The sequence below is a fragment of the Colletes gigas genome, unplaced genomic scaffold (genome assembly GCF_013123115.1).
Source record: "Colletes gigas isolate AHSC1104 unplaced genomic scaffold, ASM1312311v1 Colletes_gigas_Sc00077, whole genome shotgun sequence".
NCBI lineage: Eukaryota > Metazoa > Arthropoda > Insecta > Hymenoptera > Colletidae > Colletes > Colletes gigas.
Genome location: NW_025106706.1, coordinates 217,033 through 239,994, shown reverse-complemented (window position 1 = coordinate 239,994; position 22,962 = coordinate 217,033). Strand labels below are relative to the sequence as shown.

The window sequence follows — 22,962 nt, the reverse complement described above, 5'->3', positions numbered from 1 at the left end:
TTTTTCCCAGGGCTGACTGAACACCCTGTGTATAAAAAACGTAAATTTTGATGCCCTGTATTTTGCAAATAGAATCGAAACCAGCAAAATGGTAACTTAACTCTTCTTCTTTCGAATTTCATATGGACTACAATGTATTTTAATTTCATCGAAATCCATGTCCTAGAGTATAGAAGGTAATCAATTTAGCAAGGAATGCACGATAATTTTAGTATCATATACCCTATTACCGTAAAAAATTCCATTAAAAAGTCAGCTTTACTCTGATGAACCATTTTTTGAAGTTATATTAAATTTAAGAATGTTGATACATAAACATTGCATGCAATAGTGTTTCAATATATCTGACGCCAAATTTATTAGTCGATCGAATTGATTGAGTCGTTGATGCTACTCTTCTGCCACTAAATGTATTTCTTCGTTTCTTTGTTACATACGATTATTTTCTGTAATGACAGACACTCGATCTCTGTTTTAAATATTGAGGCACACTAGCTTGCGTTCACCGGGCAACCAACTTCTTCAGGATATGCAGTATACAGGGATTTCGGCTACCTTTCGGAAAAAATTGCGAGATTTTAGAGGCCAAAATAAGACCAAAATCAAAGATACCAATTTGTTAATTCAGGTTTTATTAAAAAGTTATTAAGGTTTAAAGATCTGCCTGTAGAGCGGCAATCTGCGAACAGCTACGAGCGCGTGGTAGGTTATGGCAGGTCGCTCTTAGTGATTCTCATTCACAAAACTGTAAGACTGTCGATACGTCAGTAAGTAGAGTTTTTCATACTGAGTGAAAACCACTAGGACCGACTTGTCGCAACCTATCGCGGCAACAAAGCGCCAATTAACAAATTAATATTCCTGATTTTCATCTTATTTTGGCCTTTAGAATCTCCCATTAAATTTTTCCCGAAAGGTAAAAAATTTGGGCCCCACGCCTCAAACTTATCCAATGAAGGTGTTGATTCCTATTTTTGATACGACTTCGAGCCGAGCTTGAAGTTTGCTTTTATCTTTCGCATAACGTAGAAGAATATGGCGAGTGAAAACATATCGGCGAAACAACGCTAATGCAAAGATAGATCTTTCTTATTTCTATTTGTTTTTTAAATGAATCTTCTACCAGCGAATTTGTAAAGTTTTACTAATTAAAAGAAGGCCAAACACGATATGATTTGGATCATATTTACGTATTAATAAGTGACAATTGTAGGGAGGTCGAGCGGAAAAAACTAAGCTTAGTCGCAAGTTAATTGTGCTCTTCCACCTCCTCCGATTCCTAGACAGAAATAGGTTTGAGCCGCCTGTTTTCATTACAGAAGAGAAGTAAAAAGACGTCACTTACAGTTGGACGGTGTCTTCGACTGATTAATATATTTGGCGTCATAATTACATTTAAAATTGATCTGCATCGTAATATAATTTTATATCTTAGATACCTTAATACACTTATTTATGAAGTAAATGTTTAAGAACTTATATGTAACTAGAATTTTGTTTTGCAGAGACGTTTTACTTACGTCTATTTCAGAAATATCATTCTCCTCGGATAGATTTGGAATGTTTATTTTACCTTCTATCTTCTTATCAGATTTTTCGTTGAATATCCATTTTAAAACAATATTCCATTCATAGAAGAAAATTAATTTACCTTTTCTATTGTTTGCCATTGCCTCACCCTCGCATTTTTCTACCTCTGTTACTGTACACGAAACTAAAAGGAACACAACCTCATTGATTATATTTTGGTATACAAAGTTTTATATTATAAAATTAGTGATATTAAAGTGTCTCCACTATACTATTAACATTAACAAAAAGTTAAATATATAAAACTACTAAATCTTAACGATTGAAAGCTAACAATTTCTTCGCTTCTGAGATTTTTTTTAAATACTTTGTAAAAGGATGAACAAAATTATATGTGTAACAGCATAAACTCTTAATTAACACATTCACAGTAGTACGGAATATACCTACATATACGATTCGTATTGTATTTCGTTCCGTGTAAGCCATATTTAATTAAAACTTCGTTAGATGTTGAGAGAGTATCTTATTAATTTGATTACTATTTTTACATCAATTTACAGAGTAAAAATATCATAATATCAAATATACTAATTTAATACAAAATTTCACGAAAAAAGTTAGCGTGATGGACGTGTTAAAATAATAGTTTTATTTGGATGGATATAAGTAGTCATTGTTATCTCTAGAATGGCATACGGGAGTCTTTAATGACCACAATAAAATTGTCTACGTAAATAAATAAAAGATGATTTATTTTATGAGATAATCATCATTTTGTAAAAAAAACATGGTTACCGATATACAGGTATATATAATTTTAATAAATGTAATAACAAATTATAAATTAGATTCTGAACAATAGAAAGTTTCAATCAATGTAAGACACAAAACATTCCAGTTTACAGGAATGAGAACTTTTTATACGAATACAATAAAAGGAGCAAAAAAATAATTGTCACGAGGACATACAATTATTTTGATGAATTACAAAAGAAAACATGCACAGTTTGTCCCCCTAATAAGGATATAAAAATATTAAACCGTTGTATACTTTGCAATAAACCAATTGGTAAAAATCACAGCAACTACACGTTTATGAAAATTCTTGTTGTGCATAAAATTTGCTTATCAACTTAACGATGTTCATGGTTCACTGTTTAAACAAAAAATCATACTTTTATAGCGAATCAATAAAAAAAACATGTTTATTCACTAGAAGTCATTTTTGTTATGTTTATAAAAATGTACGATATTCACTTCTTTAAATACACATAGATTTTTTAAAATTTGTTCAAGAAATATTTTTTCTGAAAACTTTAAGTCATAAATATAAATTCCAAAATCGTTTTTTTATTATTTTCTACATATCATTAAATTAATACCTATTTTAGCTAACATAGTGCAAAACAATTGGAAATATATAGATCCCTCTACTTTTACTGATCATTTAAATTTTATATTTGTAAACTAGATATTTAAAAGTATTTCAGTGAATTTTTATAAAATGTTTTACATATTCAAAATGTACGATAATCGCGCAAAACATGAATGACCTCAGTGTGATGTGCGACAGTCTGAAAAAACAGTATGCCATTCCAGGGTTAATTATTTATTCTAGTATGTTCTTATTTTATAAAACATAGATAATCTATTGTAACTTCATTACTGAAATCATTTAAATATAAAAAAGATTAAAAATAAAAGATAAAATGCAAACCTTCATCTCCTTCTATCTTCATATTGGTAAATAATTCTTTCAACTTCTCCTGAGACCAGGCACAGGCATTCTTTTCCGTCCTTTAAAAATATTGTCAGTTTAGTCATTTGAAGGGTATTACATTACAACGTCAATAATTTTTAAAAACATTAAATGATTTTATTTTTACGAAGACAAGAAAATATATGAGTATTTGTAAAATTGTGTACACGATGTTAACTACTAAATCTGAAAAATTATACTTGTTTTACCGACTAGAAAATTAACTGAAATTAGGTATAATGATAGGAAAACATTAGAAAAAAGTACCGCACAGATACGACTTAAAGAGGTATTCTAGTGTGAGTCTTTGAAAAAATCGATTTCCTTTTTTTTGTTTTTTTCTTAAAGAACACATATTGAAAATTATATCTGCACAACCTTATACCACAATTCCTAAAAAGGTAATTCCATGCGAAATCGGGCACTTTTCGGAGTACGATGTCGGATTTTGTTCTACTTTGAATATGTTGTAGTCTTTAGTGATATATAAACGTATCTCGAAGGATTTTTAAAAATTTTTAAAATTGTTGGTTTTACATCTGTTTGAAATATACAGCTCCCTTTTTTTCAATAAATAATAGCTGCTAAAGTAAAGAAGTTATAAAAATGAAATTTTAGGTACTTGTAGCAGACCCATGGGAGTATCAAATAAAAATTATTTCAATTAATAAAAAAATTTTTTTGATTATTTATTTTGCAATTGTTTACAACAAATGTCATTTTTTTATAGCGGGGACATATTTAAAAATCTGAAAAAAATGGGCATATAGTCCTGTTTGTCCCCTTCACGGACCAAGTTTTAAAAATACGGACACTTTAAAATTGGCCTTATAAAAATTAATTGAATGGAACGCTGCGTCGCGTCGTGGCATGCTGGCTCGACCGGCCAAGTCGCGCAGTGTCTGCAACCGCCAAGCGGCTATACCTGCTATTGTTATAGATAGGGTGTTGGACTGCAGGAAAATGTAACAGTTATTGGACACTCACTCTTTGTCAATGACACTTAGCATTATACACATTTAAGTTGTCAATATTCAATGGGATAGGATGTTCAATGTTCTAGTGGGATAGGATATGATGGAATGTGATGGGATTAGGTTCTGGTTAAGAAATAATGGTTGGATTGTACCAATGATCATCTACCGGATTAAATTGTTTGTTATAAAATTACTTACCTCATAACAGCTACAACTGTTGATTTTTCACTGTCTGAATAAATTCGGACAGTTAAATGCGTTACTTCTTTGGTTGGAGTAAATGAATGAAAATTACGTGTTCCACAGATTGTTGTAACCAGTTCACGTCTTTCCAGCAAGAATTCCGAATGCTCCTTATATTCTTCTTTTGGGTTGAATTCAAAATGTATATTTTTAACAGCAACACAGTTTGTAGATGAATTAGAAATCCGATTACCAAAGTTGCAAGTTCACGATTTTATTGCAAGAAGTCAAAGCAGCTTTTTTAAATATTCTAAAGAAAATGTAGGACCTGATGAATTTGTTGTCGTCGGCGATTTTGCGGAAAATTATTCCTTCGTTATCCAAGACGAAATCCAAAATTATCATTGGTCCAACAAACAGGCGACAATACACACATTCATTGAATACTATCAGATGGATATTTGTTTAAACCATGAAAACTTTGTAATTATCTCGGATTGTCTCCAACATGACAGCACTGCAGTCCATTTATACCAGAAGAAATTAGTGGAATTTTTGAAGGAAACACATGGCACAACTATCAAGGAAATCAAATATTTTTTTGACGGAGCATCATCACAGTACAAAAATAAATATAATTTATTAATTCTCAATTTCCATTTTGAAGACTTTGGAATCAACGCCGAATGGCATTACTTTGCAACATCGCATGGCAAAAATGCATGCGATGGTATTGGTGGTTCTTTAAAACGCCTTGCTGCTCGAGCTAGTTTACAAAGACCGTTGGAAGACCAGATAACGACACCACAAAAATTATTTGATTGGGCAACTGCCAATATTAAAAATATACATTTGCAATTCAGCTCAACAGAAGAATATAAGAAACATTCGGAATTCTTGCCGGAAAGGCGTGGACTGGCTACAACAATCTGTGGAACACGCAATTTTCACTTATTTACACCAACTAAAGAAGTAACGCATTTAACTGTCCGAATTTATTCAGACAGTGAAAAATCAACAGTTGTAGCTGTTATGAGGTAAGTAATTTTATAACAAACAATTTAATCCGGTAGATGATCATTGGTACAATCCAACCATTATTTCTTAACCAGAACCTAATCCCATCACATTCCATCATATCCTATCCCACTAGAACATTGAACATCCTATCCCATTGAATATTGACAACTTAAATGTGTATAATGCTAAGTGTCATTGACAAAGAGTGAGTGTCCAATAACTGTTACATTTTCCTGCAGTCCAACACCCTATCTATAACAATAGCAGGTATAGCCGCTTGGCGGTTGCAGACACTGCACGACTTGGCCGGTCGAGCCAGCATGCCACGACGCGACGCAGCGTTCCATTCAATTAATTTTTATAAGGCCAATTTTAAAGTGTCCGTATTTTTAAAACTTGGTCCGTGAAGGGTACAAACAGGACTATATGCCCATTTTTTTCAGATTTTTAAATATGTCGCCGCTATAAAAAAATGACATTTGTTGTAAACAATTGCAAAATAAATAGTCAAAAAAATTTTTTTATTAATTGAAATAAGTTTTATTTGATACTCCCATGGGTCTGCTACAAGTACCTAAAATTTCATTTTTATAACTTCTTTACTTTAGCAGCTATTATTTATTGAAAAAAAGGGAGCTGTATATTTCAAACAGATGTAAAACCAACAATTTTTAAAATTTTTAAAAATCCTTCGAGATACGTTTATATATCACTAAAGACTACAACATATTCAAAGTAGAACAAAATCCGACATGGTACTCCGAAAAGTGTCCGATTTCGCATGGAATGACCCAAAAGTAACGCAGTTATGACTGTTTAAAGGGCGTGATGTTCAACGTTATTGTTAACCACTTGGATTAAAATATTAAGTGCACATTCATTGATAGTTGTAGCTCGCACTACAATCAACCCAAAATTATTATTTTTTATCTTTCGTTAGGTCTTCGAAATTTAAAAAAAAACATTAAAAAATCGATAATCAAATTTCAATGTGTTGTAAATTTTTTAATTATCGACTTTTTCCTTTAGTTTTGCTACCGATTAATGCTAAACTCATACTAATTAAGAATCTTTTACGTTTTTTCTTTTTAAAGAAACAGAATAGTCGATATCATGTACACCGTGAGACGACCATTTTTAAAAGCGACTATGTTTGAAAGTCTGTAGTACCACCAATTTCAATTTTTTTTCACCCAAAAAATTATAAAATGCTACTGAACTATGTATAAATAAACTTTGTAAATTTTACCGCACAAGGTGTTATAGTTTATTTGCAAAAAATTCCCCAAGGAAGTTTAAAAAACGCACTTTATACTAGAATATCTCCTTTAACTACGAGTTTACTTGAGAATTTCTCTGTTCGGTACAGTGATGCCAGAAAAGCACCGCCGGGTGCACACGCATACATGCCAGATACGCGTACGTGAGCTCGTGGAGTTTCGGAAAGTCGACAAAGGCAAACTGACGCATGCCCTCTTTCTCGATTCTCCGAAGCTGCCCGAAGTAATTTCGGATCGCCTCGTGGGAGTCGAGAGAGCAAGGCTCACATTTGCCTTCTCGCTCTAAACAACTGAAATCCGACCTCCCGTCAACGGCATACGATTTGGATTCTCGAGCCGAGATTCTCGACTGCCCAGGCATTTTTACTTTCCGACCTATGTAGGCGCACATAAGCAAAGTACCCATAATGAAAAAAAAATTTTGTAAAATTTATTTTACGAAAATACACGTTTTAAGACCTCCTGATCATATTTTAATTATTGAAAAAAAAGAAATTTTTTATTATTCCCATGTATGAGCACACATATGTATATTATTAATACGATTGAATATAAATAGCTGAATGAATTTAAATGAAATTTTACATTTAAGTTTTATGTTCTCATTTCAAAGGCGTGTGGACGGATTCAAATACGTGAACACTAAACGTAACGATGTAATTATATTATTTAATATTTACTAACTATTTAACATAAAGAACATAAAAGAAAGACATAAAACGTAAACGTAAAAGATCATGAACGTAAAACTGTGATTGCTCTCGACTAACGTTCGATACAGAGTGACGTTCCTGCAGTCAAAGTCGACCCTTCCTTATTCCTATCTTATAATAATGATCTAAACAAAACGCACGTTCGAGACGCAGTCTCTAAAACGTATTTCAGCTTAAACCTAAACACCTCACTCGATACCTACTCTAACTTAGACTAAACACTCCTATCGACGCAAACGATAACGGTTCTCCTAGCCACACACATACACTCCTTACAGATTATACCTCTTGCTTCATAGTTGTTCCGATATATAGGCATAATGTATAAAAAATCTTTTAAATGTTTCATATAAATCTTAGGACGAATTAAATTTTATATAAAAAAAATTATATAAACTTTTTCTCTATCTTCTCTAGAAAAGAAAACATTAAATGAAATCTTATACATTACATGCTTACTTAAATCGCATTGAAAACGAATACCACAAATGTTTTAGAATAATATGCAAAATGTGATTGCGATTTTCGCTAAGACAAATTGAAAACTCGGTTCTAACAAGGAAAAGTTGGAATGGTACCCGATTTTGGGTTAGGTTTTACTTTGAGATATTATTAAAGTTATTACAGGTACTTATTTTCAGAAATAGAACTATGTTCACCACTAATCAGCGTGGCGTGAGTGATGAGGTCTTTGCCTGCAAGTTCCGAACTTCTTCTGCTCTGCTGGTTCGAACCCTGCTCGAACTTTTTTTTTTTATTTTTTCAATCATACTTTAAGCGTACACTAAATATGACATTATATTTTTGTCTGACCTTCGAATATTTTTTTTTAAAGTTAAATTTAACCGATTACATTTAACATATGTTATTTTCAATGTACGAAGTACATGAATCTGGATGGTACTTTTCACAAAAACAGTCAAAACATAAAAATTTCAAGCACCACGTACATTTACTGAAAATTTTGTTTTCACAGAAATTACAAAATTTTGTATTTAACTCTGATGGAAAGGCCGCTTCATTTACATTGATAAAATGTGAACGATTTTCGGATAGTCGTACCTTGTAGCTCGTACTTTTTACCTTATACTTCAGGTAAAAAGGGATATAGCTGGGAAAAACAGTTTTATGACATTACCTGCTAACTTATGTTACTGTTCTACAATGAAACGCTATGTTTTGTACCTTTAAAAATATTCGACTATGTCCTTTTAAAATTTAAGATACAACCCATACTTTGTATTAAACTGGCAAACGGGATCACTTTTCCTTTGTTTCTAGTTAGTTCTATTTAGTTCGTCATAACCAATTGATACGGTTATTTCAAAACAATCGAGGAAAATCATTATTAATTAATTTCTGCAATTATTAATTCTACTGTTTTGTTTATGTTATAAAAGTAAGAACTCTTCTTATTGAAAAATACCACAGCGTGCACAATACTGGTAAAGAGTGGAATCTCATTTTAATTTATTAATTTTCAATCTTAAAGTATTTTGATTTTCAAAAATCGTATTAATAATATACATATGTGTGCTCATACACGGGAATAAAAAAAATTTCTTTTTTTTCAATAATTAAAATATGATCAGGAGGTCTTAAAACGTGTATTTCCGTAAAATAAATTTTACAAAATTTTTTTTTCATTATGGGTACTTTGCTTATGTGCGCCTACATAGATCGGAAAGTAAAAATGCCTGGGCAGTCGAGAATCTCGGCTCGAGAATCCAAATCGTATGCCGTTGACGGGAGGTCGGATTTCAGTTGTTTAGAGCGAGAAGGCAAATGTGAGCCTTTCTCTCTCGACTCCCACGAGGCGATCCGAAATTACTTCGGGCAGCTTCGGAGAATCGAGAAAGAGGGCATGCGTCAGTTTGCCTTTGTCGACTTTCCGAAACTCCACGAGCTCACGTACGCGTATCTGGCATGTATGCGTGTGCACCCGGCGGTGCTTTTCTGGCATCTCTGGTTCGGTACAACTATGAAAAATAAGAGCTCCTTTTCTAGTAAAAAAAAAAGTCCTATAAACATTGTGTCGGTGATGCACAAACAATAAAATAAATGGTATTAAAGATATTGCGAAAGGTATCGATGTTCAACGTAGTTTTAGCTGATAGATTAAAGAAAAACGTACAGTAAGGAGCATAACTGAATCAATAATTTATAATCAGAAGTTTTGTATAAATCATTAATTATTGCTAAGAATGTAGGAGAATATTAAAAAACAAACATTATAGTTATCTTTATCACAGTTACAGATAACATAATAAACAAAAAAAAAATAGATTAGCTCGGTTTTGCACCAATAATAACCAGATAAACGTCATCAACTAACTCTTGACAATATTGAAAAAATACTCCTAATATATTGTAATTTAAATTATAATTGATTATTATTGTATGTAAGTAATAAAATTGTTTGAACATATTTTAAATATATTTTGCATATTCCTGTATATTTTGGCATATTATTGATACGTATCTGACATATTTTTACATATTTTATTGACATAAACATCCGTAGTCTAATAATAGAATTATGACACGTTAGTGTATACAATAGAGTTGATTATATAAAAACATAAAAATATTAAACTTCAAACGTTTCATTGATATATCAATCTTTAACATTTGTATTATTTTATTAACACTGAGATTTTTAATCTTTGCTTTCCTATCGTATATTTTACTTAGCATTCTACAGAGTCCATTATGTGATTTGGGTTAATAAAATTTGTAATACGTAAGTGTTATAAAATTTAAAAAAGAAAATACTTCGTGGCAAACATTTGTTAGATAGAGAAAACGCTATTACTGAAGCTTTACATATGAAAGGTAGAGGATATACGGTTGTCCACAAAAGCGTTCATACACAAGAATGAAATTTGTTCAATTTAATTTTATTACTATTTGTATAATGTTTGTTCTAAGAGTGTTCACACCTGATTAAAGTACATTTCTTAATCTTCAAAACTGCGTAGAAGTAAATAAAAACGAATCTTTTTTCATTAAGTAAGTGAAGCATATTTATTGTATTGCGTGATACAAATATCGGGCCACAAAAGTCTTTGTACAGTCGCGGGATGAAATGCGTAGATTGCTCTACTATTGAAACAAATGACACAATGAAATATCTGAATAGTAAGAATCAGCCGTAGTACGAGAAGTACCCGACCTAACAAAAAAAAACACAAGAAATTTGGGAACAAATATCTTTATTTTTCAGCATAATCTCCTTTTAGCAGGGTACATTTTTCCCAGTGGTGTTCAATAACTTTGATACCTTGTTTATAGTGAGAACCATCGAGTTCCTCAAAATAGCCATTAACCGCAGACTCCACTTCTTCATTATTGGAAAATCTTTTACCACCGAGCCATTTTTTCAAGTTTGGAAAGAGAAAATAATTCGAGGAGGCTAAATTTGGCGAATAAGGCGCGTTAGGGAGCAATTCGAACTTTAACTTCTGGATTTTGGCCATCGCGATAACGGATGTGTGAACTGGTGCATTGTCTTGGTGAAACAACACTTTCTTTTTTGCCAAATGCAGCCGTTTTCCCTTGATTTTGTCATTCAAATGCTGCAATAAATTCGTATAATACTCGTCGTTGATTGTTTTTCCTTTTTCAAGATAACCAATGAAAATTATTCCACGTGCATCCCAAAAAACTGACGCCATGACCTTTGCCAGCAGATGGAACTAGTCTTCGCCTTCTTTGGAGCTGGTTTTCCCCTTACAGTCCATTGTTTCGACTGTTCCTTCGACTCAAGTGTGAAGTGATGCACCCAGGTTTCATCCATGGTTATGAATCGACGCAAAAACTCGGCTTTATTCCTGGAAACATCGTCAAACACTAGATTGAAACATCCTCACGACGCTGTTTTTGTTCCATTGTGAGCAAGCACGGCACCCATCTTGCGCACAGCTTTCTCATATCCAAATTTTCAGTCGATATGCGTTGTACAGCAGTTTTTGAAATGCCTACCATATCTGCAAGCTCGCGCACTTTCAGTCGACGATCGTCCAATACCATTTTGTGAATTTTCTTCACCATTTCCGGCGTGGTCAGTTCATTAGTCGACCACTGCGGTGTTCGCCTTGGCAGCTCGTACGGCCTCGTTTAAATTCTGCCATCCAATATTTTATTATTGTAAATGAAGGAGCAGACTCCTCTAGAGTAGAATCTAGCTAAATTTTGATATTGGTTGGACTGAGTCCTTTCAAATGAAAATAGTGTACCACATAACGATGACCAATTTTTTCCATGTTTACAAATTCACTGAGAGCGTTCACTATTAATAACTGTCAAACAAATACTAAACAATATAGAGTCTTCAAACTTAAAACTTAAGCTTTGTAAGGTTGGTACTTCCAACCACAGTCATTTTTTTTAAACAATAATCGCCATCTATACCTTAGGCCTGGTACTTCGGGGACCACTCTCGTATGTCTTACAAGGAACCATCGCGAACGGTCCGGCTTCGATTTTGATGAAACTTTGTACACTTATAAAGTAGCCAAAAATAATCGACATGTATTTTTTTTTAGCTGCGGTAACTCGAGTTTAAGGGGTGAAACCACCCATTGAAGTTTTGGCTCGAAACGGCTATCTCGAAAACGGAAAGACATACAAAAAAATTGTTAATGGGCGAGGTTGATGGTTTCTTATGTACAATAACATGGTGTTAAAAAATTTAAAAAAATACAATTTGTTTATAACAAAAAAAAATTTATTAACTTAATTTTTCATTTTATTGAAATTTTCATAATGACAAAAAATGACGAGCATTTTATTCCAAATCCATTGGTATGCGATTTTTTAAAATTGCCTCCTACAGTTTTGCAGATTTTGATGATTTACATCTTGCGCGCACATCCATTATGGTAGTAGCCGTTCTAACTTTGATTTTAATGAAGCACTGTAGGCTTGCACTACTTCTAGAGGACAAAATCGGGAAAAATACAAGAATACCAATTTGTTGATGGAGGCTTCGTTAAGAAATCATTAGCGTTTAAAGTTCCGCCCGTACTGAATTTTTTTCTCCGAAATGCCCAAGATTTCGGAGGAATGTGTAATGACCAAAAATGATTGTAATCGACCCCTGCAACCGAAAATAATTTTTTCAGAATGGTTTGAAATTTTTTAATTTTGTTGAAAAATTTCACACATTCCTGAATTTTTTTCTCAAAAGTGCGTAGGATTTCGGGGGTATATATATTGATCAAAAATGATTGAAATTGACTCCCGCAACTGAAAATAATTTTTTTAGAACGATTTGAAATTTTTTTTTTTTCGCTGAAAAATTTAGGCACCTACGCCCTGTCGATTTTTCTTAAAAATTCGTTTTTCATTTTTAATAATTTTGTTTGACGCCCTACAAAAAAGTTAGCCAATACTTTTTTGGAGGTACCTATGAGCTCTACGTCAGAAAAAAGTTTCATTGAAATATATTCACTATTGTAGGAATTATGGCTGTTTGAAGATTGGACCATTTTTATGGGGATTTTCTCATTTTGCGGGGTCAAGGATCAACTTTTTGCATATTTTTGCGATTTCTACGTATTCTTGATTAAAATACGCGTCGCTTGCATTTTTGAAAATTAAAATCCTTCAATCCGTTCGGAAGTTATGACATTTTAAAGATCCGTATGAAATTTTCGGACAACATTTCTTCTGGCCATAAATTACATTTTCGATTAGGAATTTTTTTCTCGAAAGTGCGTAGGATTTCGTGGATATATGTATTGACCAAAAATGATTGTAATTGGCCCCCGCAACCGAAAATAATTTTTTCCTGGGGGATTTAAAATTTTTTAATTTAATTTTTTAATAACTTTTTAACGAAGGCTCAATCAACAAATTGATATTCTTGATTTTCATCTTATTTTGGCCTCTAGAATCTCCCATTAAAATTTTTCCCAAGGATGGCCGAACTTTTCCAAATCCATTGATATGTAATATTTTAAAATTGCCTCTTACAGTTTTGCAGATTTTGATGATTTACATCTTGCGCGCACATCCATTATGGTAGTAGCCGTTCTAACTTTGATTTTAATGAAGCATTGTAGGCTTGCACTAAATTATACAGTAACAAGTAACAAGTAACAATAACAGTAACAAGTTTCTTAACAGCAATGAAAAGATTTTTTTTTATGCCCACCTATGACATTGTGGCAAACGGGGAGCGATTTATAAATTATAAATACATACAGTGTGTATACCAGGAGATAAAGATACACTTATTATTCTCATGATGTACTTGCTTTAAAATACAAATTGAATAAATAAATATTGTCATTTCTGCGGCTCGCCTATCATGCAGTTTACGCACGTTATCTAAATCTTCACTGTTGTGAAAGCATTCTGTGTAATTTGTATAATAAAAATACGTGTCAAATGAGATTAGTATGTGCATCTGTATCTCTGTTGTTATTAACATTCTTTAAAATCGAGACGGTTTTTGTAATAAACATGATAAAATGAGTATATTGAAATGGAGTTTGTATTACACCTTTTGATAACGTGACATATCGTAAAGTTAATTAAATTGATTGCCCTTGTCATGTGAAAATAATATTTGTTGGTAGATAAGTGGGAGAACTTGGATATATATATATATACATATTGCAATTAGCTCTTTATAAGCGTGTAGAACATTGTTGGTTATCCATACAGCCGAGGTGCCGATTCTGGGCACTTAAACGTTGCACTATTCCAGCCAATCTTTTGTTGCATATATCCAGCTTTTACTGTATTCGGAAAGATGGTAAATATTAATCCTATTAATGTAATAACTTTACTGTCTGCTGCGTTTGTTGAGTGGAACCAGGGACCCACGCCAATTAATAGCGCAGAAGAAAATTTAAGGGATGTATTATTCGCTTTAATTGTAAGAAGTGTCGAAGACACGGCATTTCTGGTTGAACATGAAACGTGTGTTGAAATGGACAGGACGCCTATCGACCAAGAAAATCAGGATGCTGATTTGAACTGGTTGTGGGTAGATGAAGAGGAGGAAAATAGGACACCGAATATTCCAAACATATACGAACAAGACGTTGTATGTCATTCGAATAAGGAATACATCCCATTTGAATATAAAAGGAAAGCTGTGGCGTACTGGAACAGCGGGAAGTCGAAGCGATTAAAATTAGACACCGTATGTTCCAAATTCCGTCACGTGAAATCCGAAAGAATGCTTCGTAAATGGGCTTTACAAGTTGAACAGGGTGGCACAAAAAAGGAAAAGATAAAACGTATTGCAGAGTATACATTTAATAAATTTATGGAAGCTCGGCAGTTAAGAGTAATTGTGCATGAAGTAGATCTACGGCGATGGGCTTTACAAGCGAGGGACATAGAAAATTTACAAACATTTAAAGCCGGATATACTTGGCTATATACTTTTAAAAAGATGTTTAGATTAGTGTCCAGAAAAATTACCAGATTTGTAACCACAAATATGGTAAATCGAGAAGACGATATTCATTTGCAATGCAGCGCATTCGTGAATGAAGTAAAATCATATATAGCCCGAAATGAACCACACAATGTTTACAATTCCGATCAAAGTGGTTTTAATTTGGAATTACATTCAGGGCGCACTTTGGCTGAAGAAGGTATAAAAATCGTAGAAGGAGGTGTTCAATCAGTGTCATCCACCACTCATAGTTACACCATCCAGCCAACCATTTCAGCTGATGGACAATTCCTGTCACCATTATTTATTGTACTGAAAGAGAGTACAGGACATTTCGGGCCGATTGTGGAAAAACATTTATTTCGCCCTGACAATGTATATCTTGTAGCTTCAAAGTCAGGCAAATTAACTACGGACCATTTCAAGACCTGGTTAAGAGAGATTTACTTCGCAAATACTGGGGCCGCAACAGTTCTAATTCTTGATTCCTGGAGTGGTCACTGTAAGAAGACGGTGAACGAAGTTACTCCCGAGGGTAAAAATGTAAAACTTTTTATAATACCAAAAGGTGAAACAAAGTATGTTCAACCACTGGATGTTTACGGTTTCCGCACTTGGAAAAATTTCATCCGCCGATTTTCCGATATAGTTCTCGTTTTAAATCACGACATTAATCTCCACGCTAGGAATAATATAATTAAACTTCAATCTCTGGTCCACAATCAATTTTCATCGTCAAGGTTCCAAAATTTTATTAAATACTCCTGGTATAAATCCGGATATATAGATGAAAAGCCAAATGCATTCCAGAATCCTGTTGACTACATACTGCTATTCTGTTGAAAATGAGCCAACATGTCATATTTGCGGTGACGTGGCAATAATTAAATGCGCATGGTGTAAGAAATCTTTATGTTTCAAACATTTTTTCGACGAGTACCACTATTGTTGGAACTATATAGAATAATTGTTATACACACTGCATATATTTATAATTTATAAATCGCTCCACCTTTGCCACGATGTCATAGGTGGGCAATAAAAATAATTAATCCTTTCGTTGCTGTTAAGAAACTTGTTACTGTTATTATTACTCGCTACTTATTACTGTATAATTTAGTGCATGCCTACAGTGCTTCATTAAAATCAAAGTTAGAACGGCTACTACCATAATAAATGTGCGCGCAAGATGTAAATCATCAAAATCTGCAAAACTGTAAGAGGCAATTTTAAAAAATCGCATACCAATGGATTTGGAATAAAATGCTCGTCATTTTTTGTCATTATGAAAATTTCAATAAAATGAAAAATTAAGTTAATAAATTTTTTTTTGTTATAAACAAATTGTATTTTTTTAAATTTTTGAACACCATGTTATTGTACATAAGAAACCATTAACCTCGCCCATTAACAATTTTTTTGTATCTCTTTCCGTTTTCGAGATAGCCGTTTCGAGCCAAAACTTCAAGGGGTGGTTTCACCCCTTAAACTCGAGTTACCGCAGCTAAAAAAAAATACGTGTCGATTATTTTTGGCTGCTTTATAAGTGTACAAAGTTTCATCAAAATCGAAGCCGGACCGTTCACGATGGTTCCTTGTTAGTAATTTGATAATAAAGAGTGCAATGAGTTCAGTTATAAAATTAGCTTGATAATATGAATTACAATTAGAAACGAAGGGAAACGACCATCGAAGAGCGGGAAATTAACATTTTATTTAATAAATAAAAATCATTAATGGAAATTTCATCGCACGGTGGGGCCAAATGCGAATCTAGCTAATAAAAATTCATAATTTGATAATTTCTTGCTCCTTAATTTTCAGTTTATAGCAGACGTGACCACGGAATCAGGTCATTGTTATGTTGTATCGTGCGCGCTGCATGACGAGAGGGACGAAACGGACTGAATGGATCGAAGTAAGGGACGCGGAACAGACGGAAACCAAAGAGTCAGTCGACACATGCTTAGAAATGAAATTTTATACAGTAAAATAGAATCAACGGTTATTTATTCCATCGTGATTAGAATCCACTAAACATGGTGTCAGAAGTAACAACAGAAGAACAAATAAGGGCAATTATTTACTTTGGCGATTTCTCACCAATTTCGATGACCTCGAAATATATTGTCAAGGTCACTGTTTTGTATATTTTTCCTCTATACATGTTACCGCCGCTCGGCCTTCGTTTCCAAGATATTCGCAAAAATAATTTTATGGGCGTCATTCACCGACTGTCGGTTTAAAGCCACAGTTTCAGACATTTTTTTTTCCTGCAACAAAAAACAAGAATATGGAACTTCTTCCTGTGAGTCCTGCGGCGCAAAAAATAAAACGGTTGACTTTTCGGAACATTCCTAGTAAACGGATCGTTAAATGGAAAACAATTTTCCAGCGAGACTGTTAACGCACCCAGTAACTTCCATGTGTGAGGGATGTTATTTTTAAGGATGCAGTTTGGGAGCTATGCCCCCAAAATGCCTATATCAACACTGTCTGTTTTTATGTGTTGCAGTATTTGGGTTTTTGTATTTTTTCAGATAAAAAAAAATGAGTCATCGATTGTCTTTGAACCGTGAGTCGTTGGGTGTCGGCCGAATATGGTATTATGTATCTAGAGATTGAAGAAATATAAACCATCAATACCGTGTTAAAAAAGGTCACTCGTTATATCTATAGCTTTTCGACCTCCGCGATTAATATCCGCGATCCAGAAAACGTATACCACACACGTACCTACATGACAATTTAAACGCATACGAAATTCCTTGTAATCATAGTCTAACCTAAACTGTCACATCTATGCATAGACGGAATTCAATGTGTTAATATCGAAATCTGGTTTGTACAAAGTTAATATGGTGTAAATATTATGATTAAAGTTTTACGTGACACTATGTTTGCAAGCAGTTACAGATACGGTATTTCACGGACCTGTTCGGCGTTTACAGTCGTGTTTGGATTATTATCTTGGCATCAGTGATTATTGAGTGCCTTATTACAAGTACTTAAAATGAAGTTATATGAATTTTTGAACACATGCAATGATTATAACAAATTAGTCGATTTCTTAATTACACGGAAAGTGCTCCACGATGCTACCAATTGCATTAAGTGTGGGAAAAAAATGAAATTTGACCGAGAAAACTTAATGTTTTCATGTCATTCAACATCTTATATTAAAAACCGAAATAAAAAACGTCTTAAAATACAATACAATTTAAAGATTAGTGCATACAAAAATTCTTGGTTCGAACAATCGCACCTTCCTGTTTAAAATGTCTGCCGTTTTATTGGATACCATCTGATGTTTAGACCGCCGCGACAAGTTTTTCTTGAAAATGAACTTGATCTATCATCAAAAACAGTTGTCGACTGGGCAAGTCTTTGCCGAGAGTTATGCGTTTTATGGATGGAAAAAACCTGAGTCCAAGTCGGAGGTAAAAATGTTGAATAATAGTTGAAATTGACGAGGCAAAAATCGGAAAACGTAAATATAATAAAGAAAGTCTTCTTAGTGGACAGTAGATTTTTGGTGGCTTCGAACGAACGACGAAACCTTTATTTATTAGACCAGTTCCGAATAGATCGTCTGAGACTTTACGTCGGGTAATTAAAAAAAGAATTGAACCAGGTTCAACAATTATGTCAGATCGATGGAAAGCTTATAATTGCCTCAGTGAGGAAGGATATACACATTTAATCGTGAACCACAAGATGAAGTTCATCGATCCACATAGTGGTGCTGTTGCGACGCAGGATGACGATCTGTCCGTGGTTCAACGGATCGTTTGCGTTCGCTATTCCTCGTTCAACTTAATGCACGAAGAGTCGTGATGTGATAAGATTTTAGACTGAGGTTAACACACCTTTTGTAACAATGTTTTAATGTTTACTATAAAACAATATATATACAATCGTAGAGTGTAGTGAGTGGTATTTGCTGTTTCTCGGTGAGTTCTGTCTGAGTTCTGTCTGAGTTCTGTCTGAGTTCTGTCTGAGTTCTGGTCTGATGGATGTGTGTTAGCGTCGTTGTCGAGGAGGTTAAGGTTGGGATTGGCTGCTGATATTTTGGGGAAAGGTGGATTGTAAGAATTAGGATTGGTCGGTTGTGTTGTGAGGGTGGATCTGAAAATGGTCTTGAGGCGGAGCTTGAATGTTTAAATATTTTGGGAAATGTTGTTCGGTTAGGGCTAGCAGGTAATGGGTTTATTGCGGTGATGGGTACGTGATGTGCAGCTGTTGGAAAGGTCAAGTTTTTATGGGGCAATACTGGTCGCGAAGAGTGGTAATTGCCGAGCCTAAAAATGCTCGGCTGCTACGACCTTCTGGAGCTACCTGTGTTGGGGCTCAACATGCCGCCCCCCTTGAACTATTTAGTTCAATAATCAGATATGTGATTGGCGAGATAAAAAACGATGTGTGGTATGTGTTTGTCGTGTGTTTTAAGTGTCTTATTATACTAGTTGCCTTATCTCTAAATTTAATATCATAGTTTCTAAGATTCTAATGTCTCCGGATAATCTATCGGCAATGGCGCGATGCCTTTTATGCTACGCTTATATTCTCCATGAATAGTTTTTACTGTAACTACACGAATGATCCCATCTTCTCCTGGATGGATGGATATGATACGTCCCATGGGCCAATGGAGGGGTGGTGCGTTGTCGTCCTTTAGCATCACCAACATGCCTTCCTTGATGATGCGGGTGGTTGCATGATGCCATTTTTTCCGAACGGTGAGTTCATTGAGGTACTCCTTGTACCATCGTTTCCAAAAGTGTTGTCGGATTTGTTGTACCTGTTGCCAGGACGATAATCGTCCTGCCTTCAAACTAGTAAGGTCGCACACCGGGGTGCTTGTTATTGAGTCACCGATTAGGAAGTGGCCAGGTGTTAAAGGAGTTAAATCATTTGGGTCGGAAGATAGTGGAGTTAAAGGTCTTGAATTTAATATGGCTTCTATTTCGATTAGACAGGTTGATAGTTCCTCAAACGTAAATAAGTTGTTGCCCATGATGCGAAAGAGATGGCGTTTACATGATTTTACTGCAGCTTCCCACAACCCGCCGAAATGAGGAGCCCGAGGAGGAATAAAATGCCAGTTAATGCCATTATTTACTAAATATTTATGTACATTATTATTCGTGTCGACGGTCAAGGTTTTGTGAATTGCCTTTAATTCACGATCCGCTCCGGTGAATGTAGTTGCGTTGTCGCTATATATATCTGTACATTTTCCCCGTCGTGCAAAGAATCTTTTTAAGGCTGCAAGAAAAGCTTCCGATGTTAGGTCGCTTACGAGCTCTATATGAACTGCCTTTGTGCTAAAGCAAACGAAAATTGCCACGTACGTTTTAATTTTTTTCGTATTCCGGTGTTTCTTTTCTTTGATGTATAGTGGCCCGCAATAATCGACACCAGCCACTAAGAATGGTCGAATAAACTTGACTCTGTTACCTGGAAGTTGTCCCATAGGGTAACGTGGAATTGCAGGTTTCATTCTGTGACACGTTACGCATTTCTTAATGATCGATTTTACTATGACCCTCCCGTTAATCGGCCAAAACGCTTGTCTTACCGCGTTGAGCGTGCTTTGCATTCCGCTATGCCCATGTTTAATATGTACTTCGCGTATAATTAAATTTGTGATGTGATGATAGTGTGGTAAAATTGCTGGATGCTTTGATTCGTGTGGGATTGTTGAATGTTTTAATCTCCCACCGACTCTAATGATTCCATTGGCATCAATAAATGGATCAAGCGCTGCTAATTTGTTTTTCTGAGTGTGAGTTAATGATTTCAGTATTTCCTGCCTCTCGTGGGGGAATGCAATCTTCTGAACAAGTGCAATTATTTTTACCGTAGCTTGTGTCAATTCGTTAGTGGTGAGATGACCCGTGTGTTTCTTCTGTTGTCGTGTGTTGTTTATAAATCGTAAACAATATGCCATAACGCGTTTAAGTGTAGTAAATGACGAGTATTTCTCGAGCAACGTTAAATCTGTTTGTGTTGTTATCTTTAGAACTATCACCGTTCGTTTTTCGGGAATTTCTATTGGCTGTATCTCAAGATACGGCCATGTGTCCTCTGACTGAGATAACCATTGTGGTCCGCGATACCAAGTGGGGTGGTTTATTATGTCAGTTGGATTTAATCCACGTGACAATACGTCTGCTGCATTGCATTCTGATGGTACGTGGCGCCATTGGTTGTACCTACTATCCTTTTGAATTTCGCTTACGCGGTTGGCAACGAAAGGTTTAAGTGTGTGTGGTGCGGTCTTGATCCAATGAAGGACTATAGTTGAGTCTGACCAAAATGTAATGGTTTGGAACTTGATTTTTAGTGTTTTTACCACTACATTGTATAATTTAGTTAACAACGCCGCAGCACACAATTCTAATCTTGGCAATGATTGAGTTTTTAAAGGAGCTACACGCGATTTTGAACATAACAACTGAGAGGTATAATGATGTGATGCGTCTGTGCTTCTAATATATATACAGGCTCCGTAAGCTCGCTCACTTGCATCACAGAAGCCGTGTAATTGCACGTTTTTGGCATTGTCTGCAATAACGCGTCGAGGGATTTGAATTTGGCGTATATTTTGTAACTGCGAATGGAAGGTCGTCCACGCGGTGCGAATGCCGATCGGTACGTCTTCGTCCCATTCTACCTGACATTTCCATAGGTCCTGCATAATTAACTTTGCCTGCACAATTATTGGACCCAGTAAACCGAGCGGGTCAAATAACTGTGCGACCCTCGCGAGAATCGTGCGTTTTGTAATTTTTTGCTTTGCTGGGGCCTGCTTTAACGAGTATCCTAACGTATCCTTATTGGCATTCCAATATAAACCTAAGGTTTTCTTTTCTTCTACCGCGTCTAGAGCTATGTGATCGGTGTTATTTAGTTTCCTTAACGACTCGATTAGTTTAGGCTCGTTGGAGACCCATTGTCGTAGTTCGAAGCCTCCTTTCGCGGATAATTTGATGAGTTCGTCCCGAAGTATTATAGCTTGTTCTATTGTTTCCGCGCCAGTTAACACGTCGTCAACATAAAAGTCGTTAAGGAAACTGCGTGCCGCTACAGGAAATCTGTGACCCTCGTCATGCGCTAGTTGTTGTAACGTTCGAATTGCTAGATACGGTGCAGACGCAGTACCGTACGTGACTGTATTAAGTTGATAGACTTTAATTGGTTCGTTTATGCTTTCGCGCCACAATATTTTGTGATATTTCCGGTCGTTCATGTTCAATTCTACTTGACGATACATCTTAGTGATATCCGCGGTCAACACATACTTATGAAGTCTAAATCGCATGATGATAGCGAACAGATCATCCTGTATTGTCGGACCGACCATGAGAATGTCGTTCAATGAGGTGCCTGACGATGAACGCGCTGACGCATCAAATACGACTCGTATCTTAGTCGTGATACTGTCCGTTTTGACGACTGGATGGTGAGGAAGGTAACAACCGACAGTGCGCTCGTCTTGAATTTCAGTCATATGTCCGAGATTTTCGTACTCGTTTAGAAAGTCGCGGTATTGTGCTTTTCGATCCGCGTGTTTATCTAAGGACCGTTCTAGCGCTAAAAATCGGGTATATGCTACGTTGTACGTGTCGCCTAATCTGAGCTCTGTATGTTTGAGGGGAAGTGAGACAATGTATCGTCCAGATGGACCTCGAGTGGTGTGTTTTGTGTAGTGATTTCGCAAGCTTGTTCTTCTGACGAAAGAATTTTTGAGGCAGGGCACTCTTCCAGATTCCAAAACCGTTGCATGTCATCATGTAATGATTTCAGCGTTAGATTGCAAACTACCTTGTGCGATTGAGTGTTATTTTTAATTTCCCCCGTTACGATCCACCCTAACCCGGTTTCACGTAATGTGATTAATTGGCCATCTACTGAGATTTTATTCCCGTATAGGAGATCCCAAAATACTTGGGCCCCTAAGAGTCCATCTATTTCCTGGGTTTGGTTGAAATATGGATCTGCTAGTTGGATACCGGTTGGAATATTAAATTTAGTGTTTTCTATGGATTCAGATGGGATTGGATGTGATATA

At 35.0% G+C, this 22,962-nt stretch overlaps 2 protein-coding genes across 3 annotated transcripts in view; both read right to left on the bottom strand.

Moving 5' to 3' along the window:
* LOC122403830 (activator of 90 kDa heat shock protein ATPase homolog 1) overlaps positions 1 to 11,535 on the bottom strand; it is a 43,283-nt gene extending 31,748 nt beyond the window's left edge. Inside the window, exons 1-4 of one of the 2 annotated variants that reach the window (XM_043407584.1) lie at positions 11,450 to 11,535; positions 11,146 to 11,298; positions 3,251 to 3,330; positions 1,521 to 1,714 (exon numbers count right to left, since the gene is read on the bottom strand). In XM_043407584.1, coding sequence (XP_043263519.1) covers positions 1,521 to 1,714; positions 3,251 to 3,330; positions 11,146 to 11,264 — 393 coding nt within the window. In that variant the 5' untranslated portion in view covers positions 11,265 to 11,298; positions 11,450 to 11,535. Of the gene's footprint in view, positions 1 to 1,520; positions 1,715 to 3,250; positions 3,331 to 11,145; positions 11,405 to 11,449 lie in introns of those variants that run through there. The other variant, XM_043407583.1, reaches the window with a different exon arrangement.
* Positions 11,536 to 17,119: 5,584 nt separating this feature from the next.
* Positions 17,120 to 21,853, bottom strand: LOC122403829. The gene has a single exon (XM_043407582.1). It carries the CDS (start codon positions 21,586 to 21,588, stop codon positions 19,384 to 19,386), a length of 2,205 nt encoding a protein of 734 aa, XP_043263517.1. The 5' UTR covers positions 21,589 to 21,853; the 3' UTR covers positions 17,120 to 19,383.
* Positions 21,854 to 22,962: the final 1,109 nt, after the last annotated feature.

Coding starts and splice junctions, on each gene's coding strand:
- LOC122403829 (XM_043407582.1), bottom strand. CDS start 21,588: ATGCAGGACCTATGGAAATGTCAGGTAGAATGGGACGAAGACGTACCG.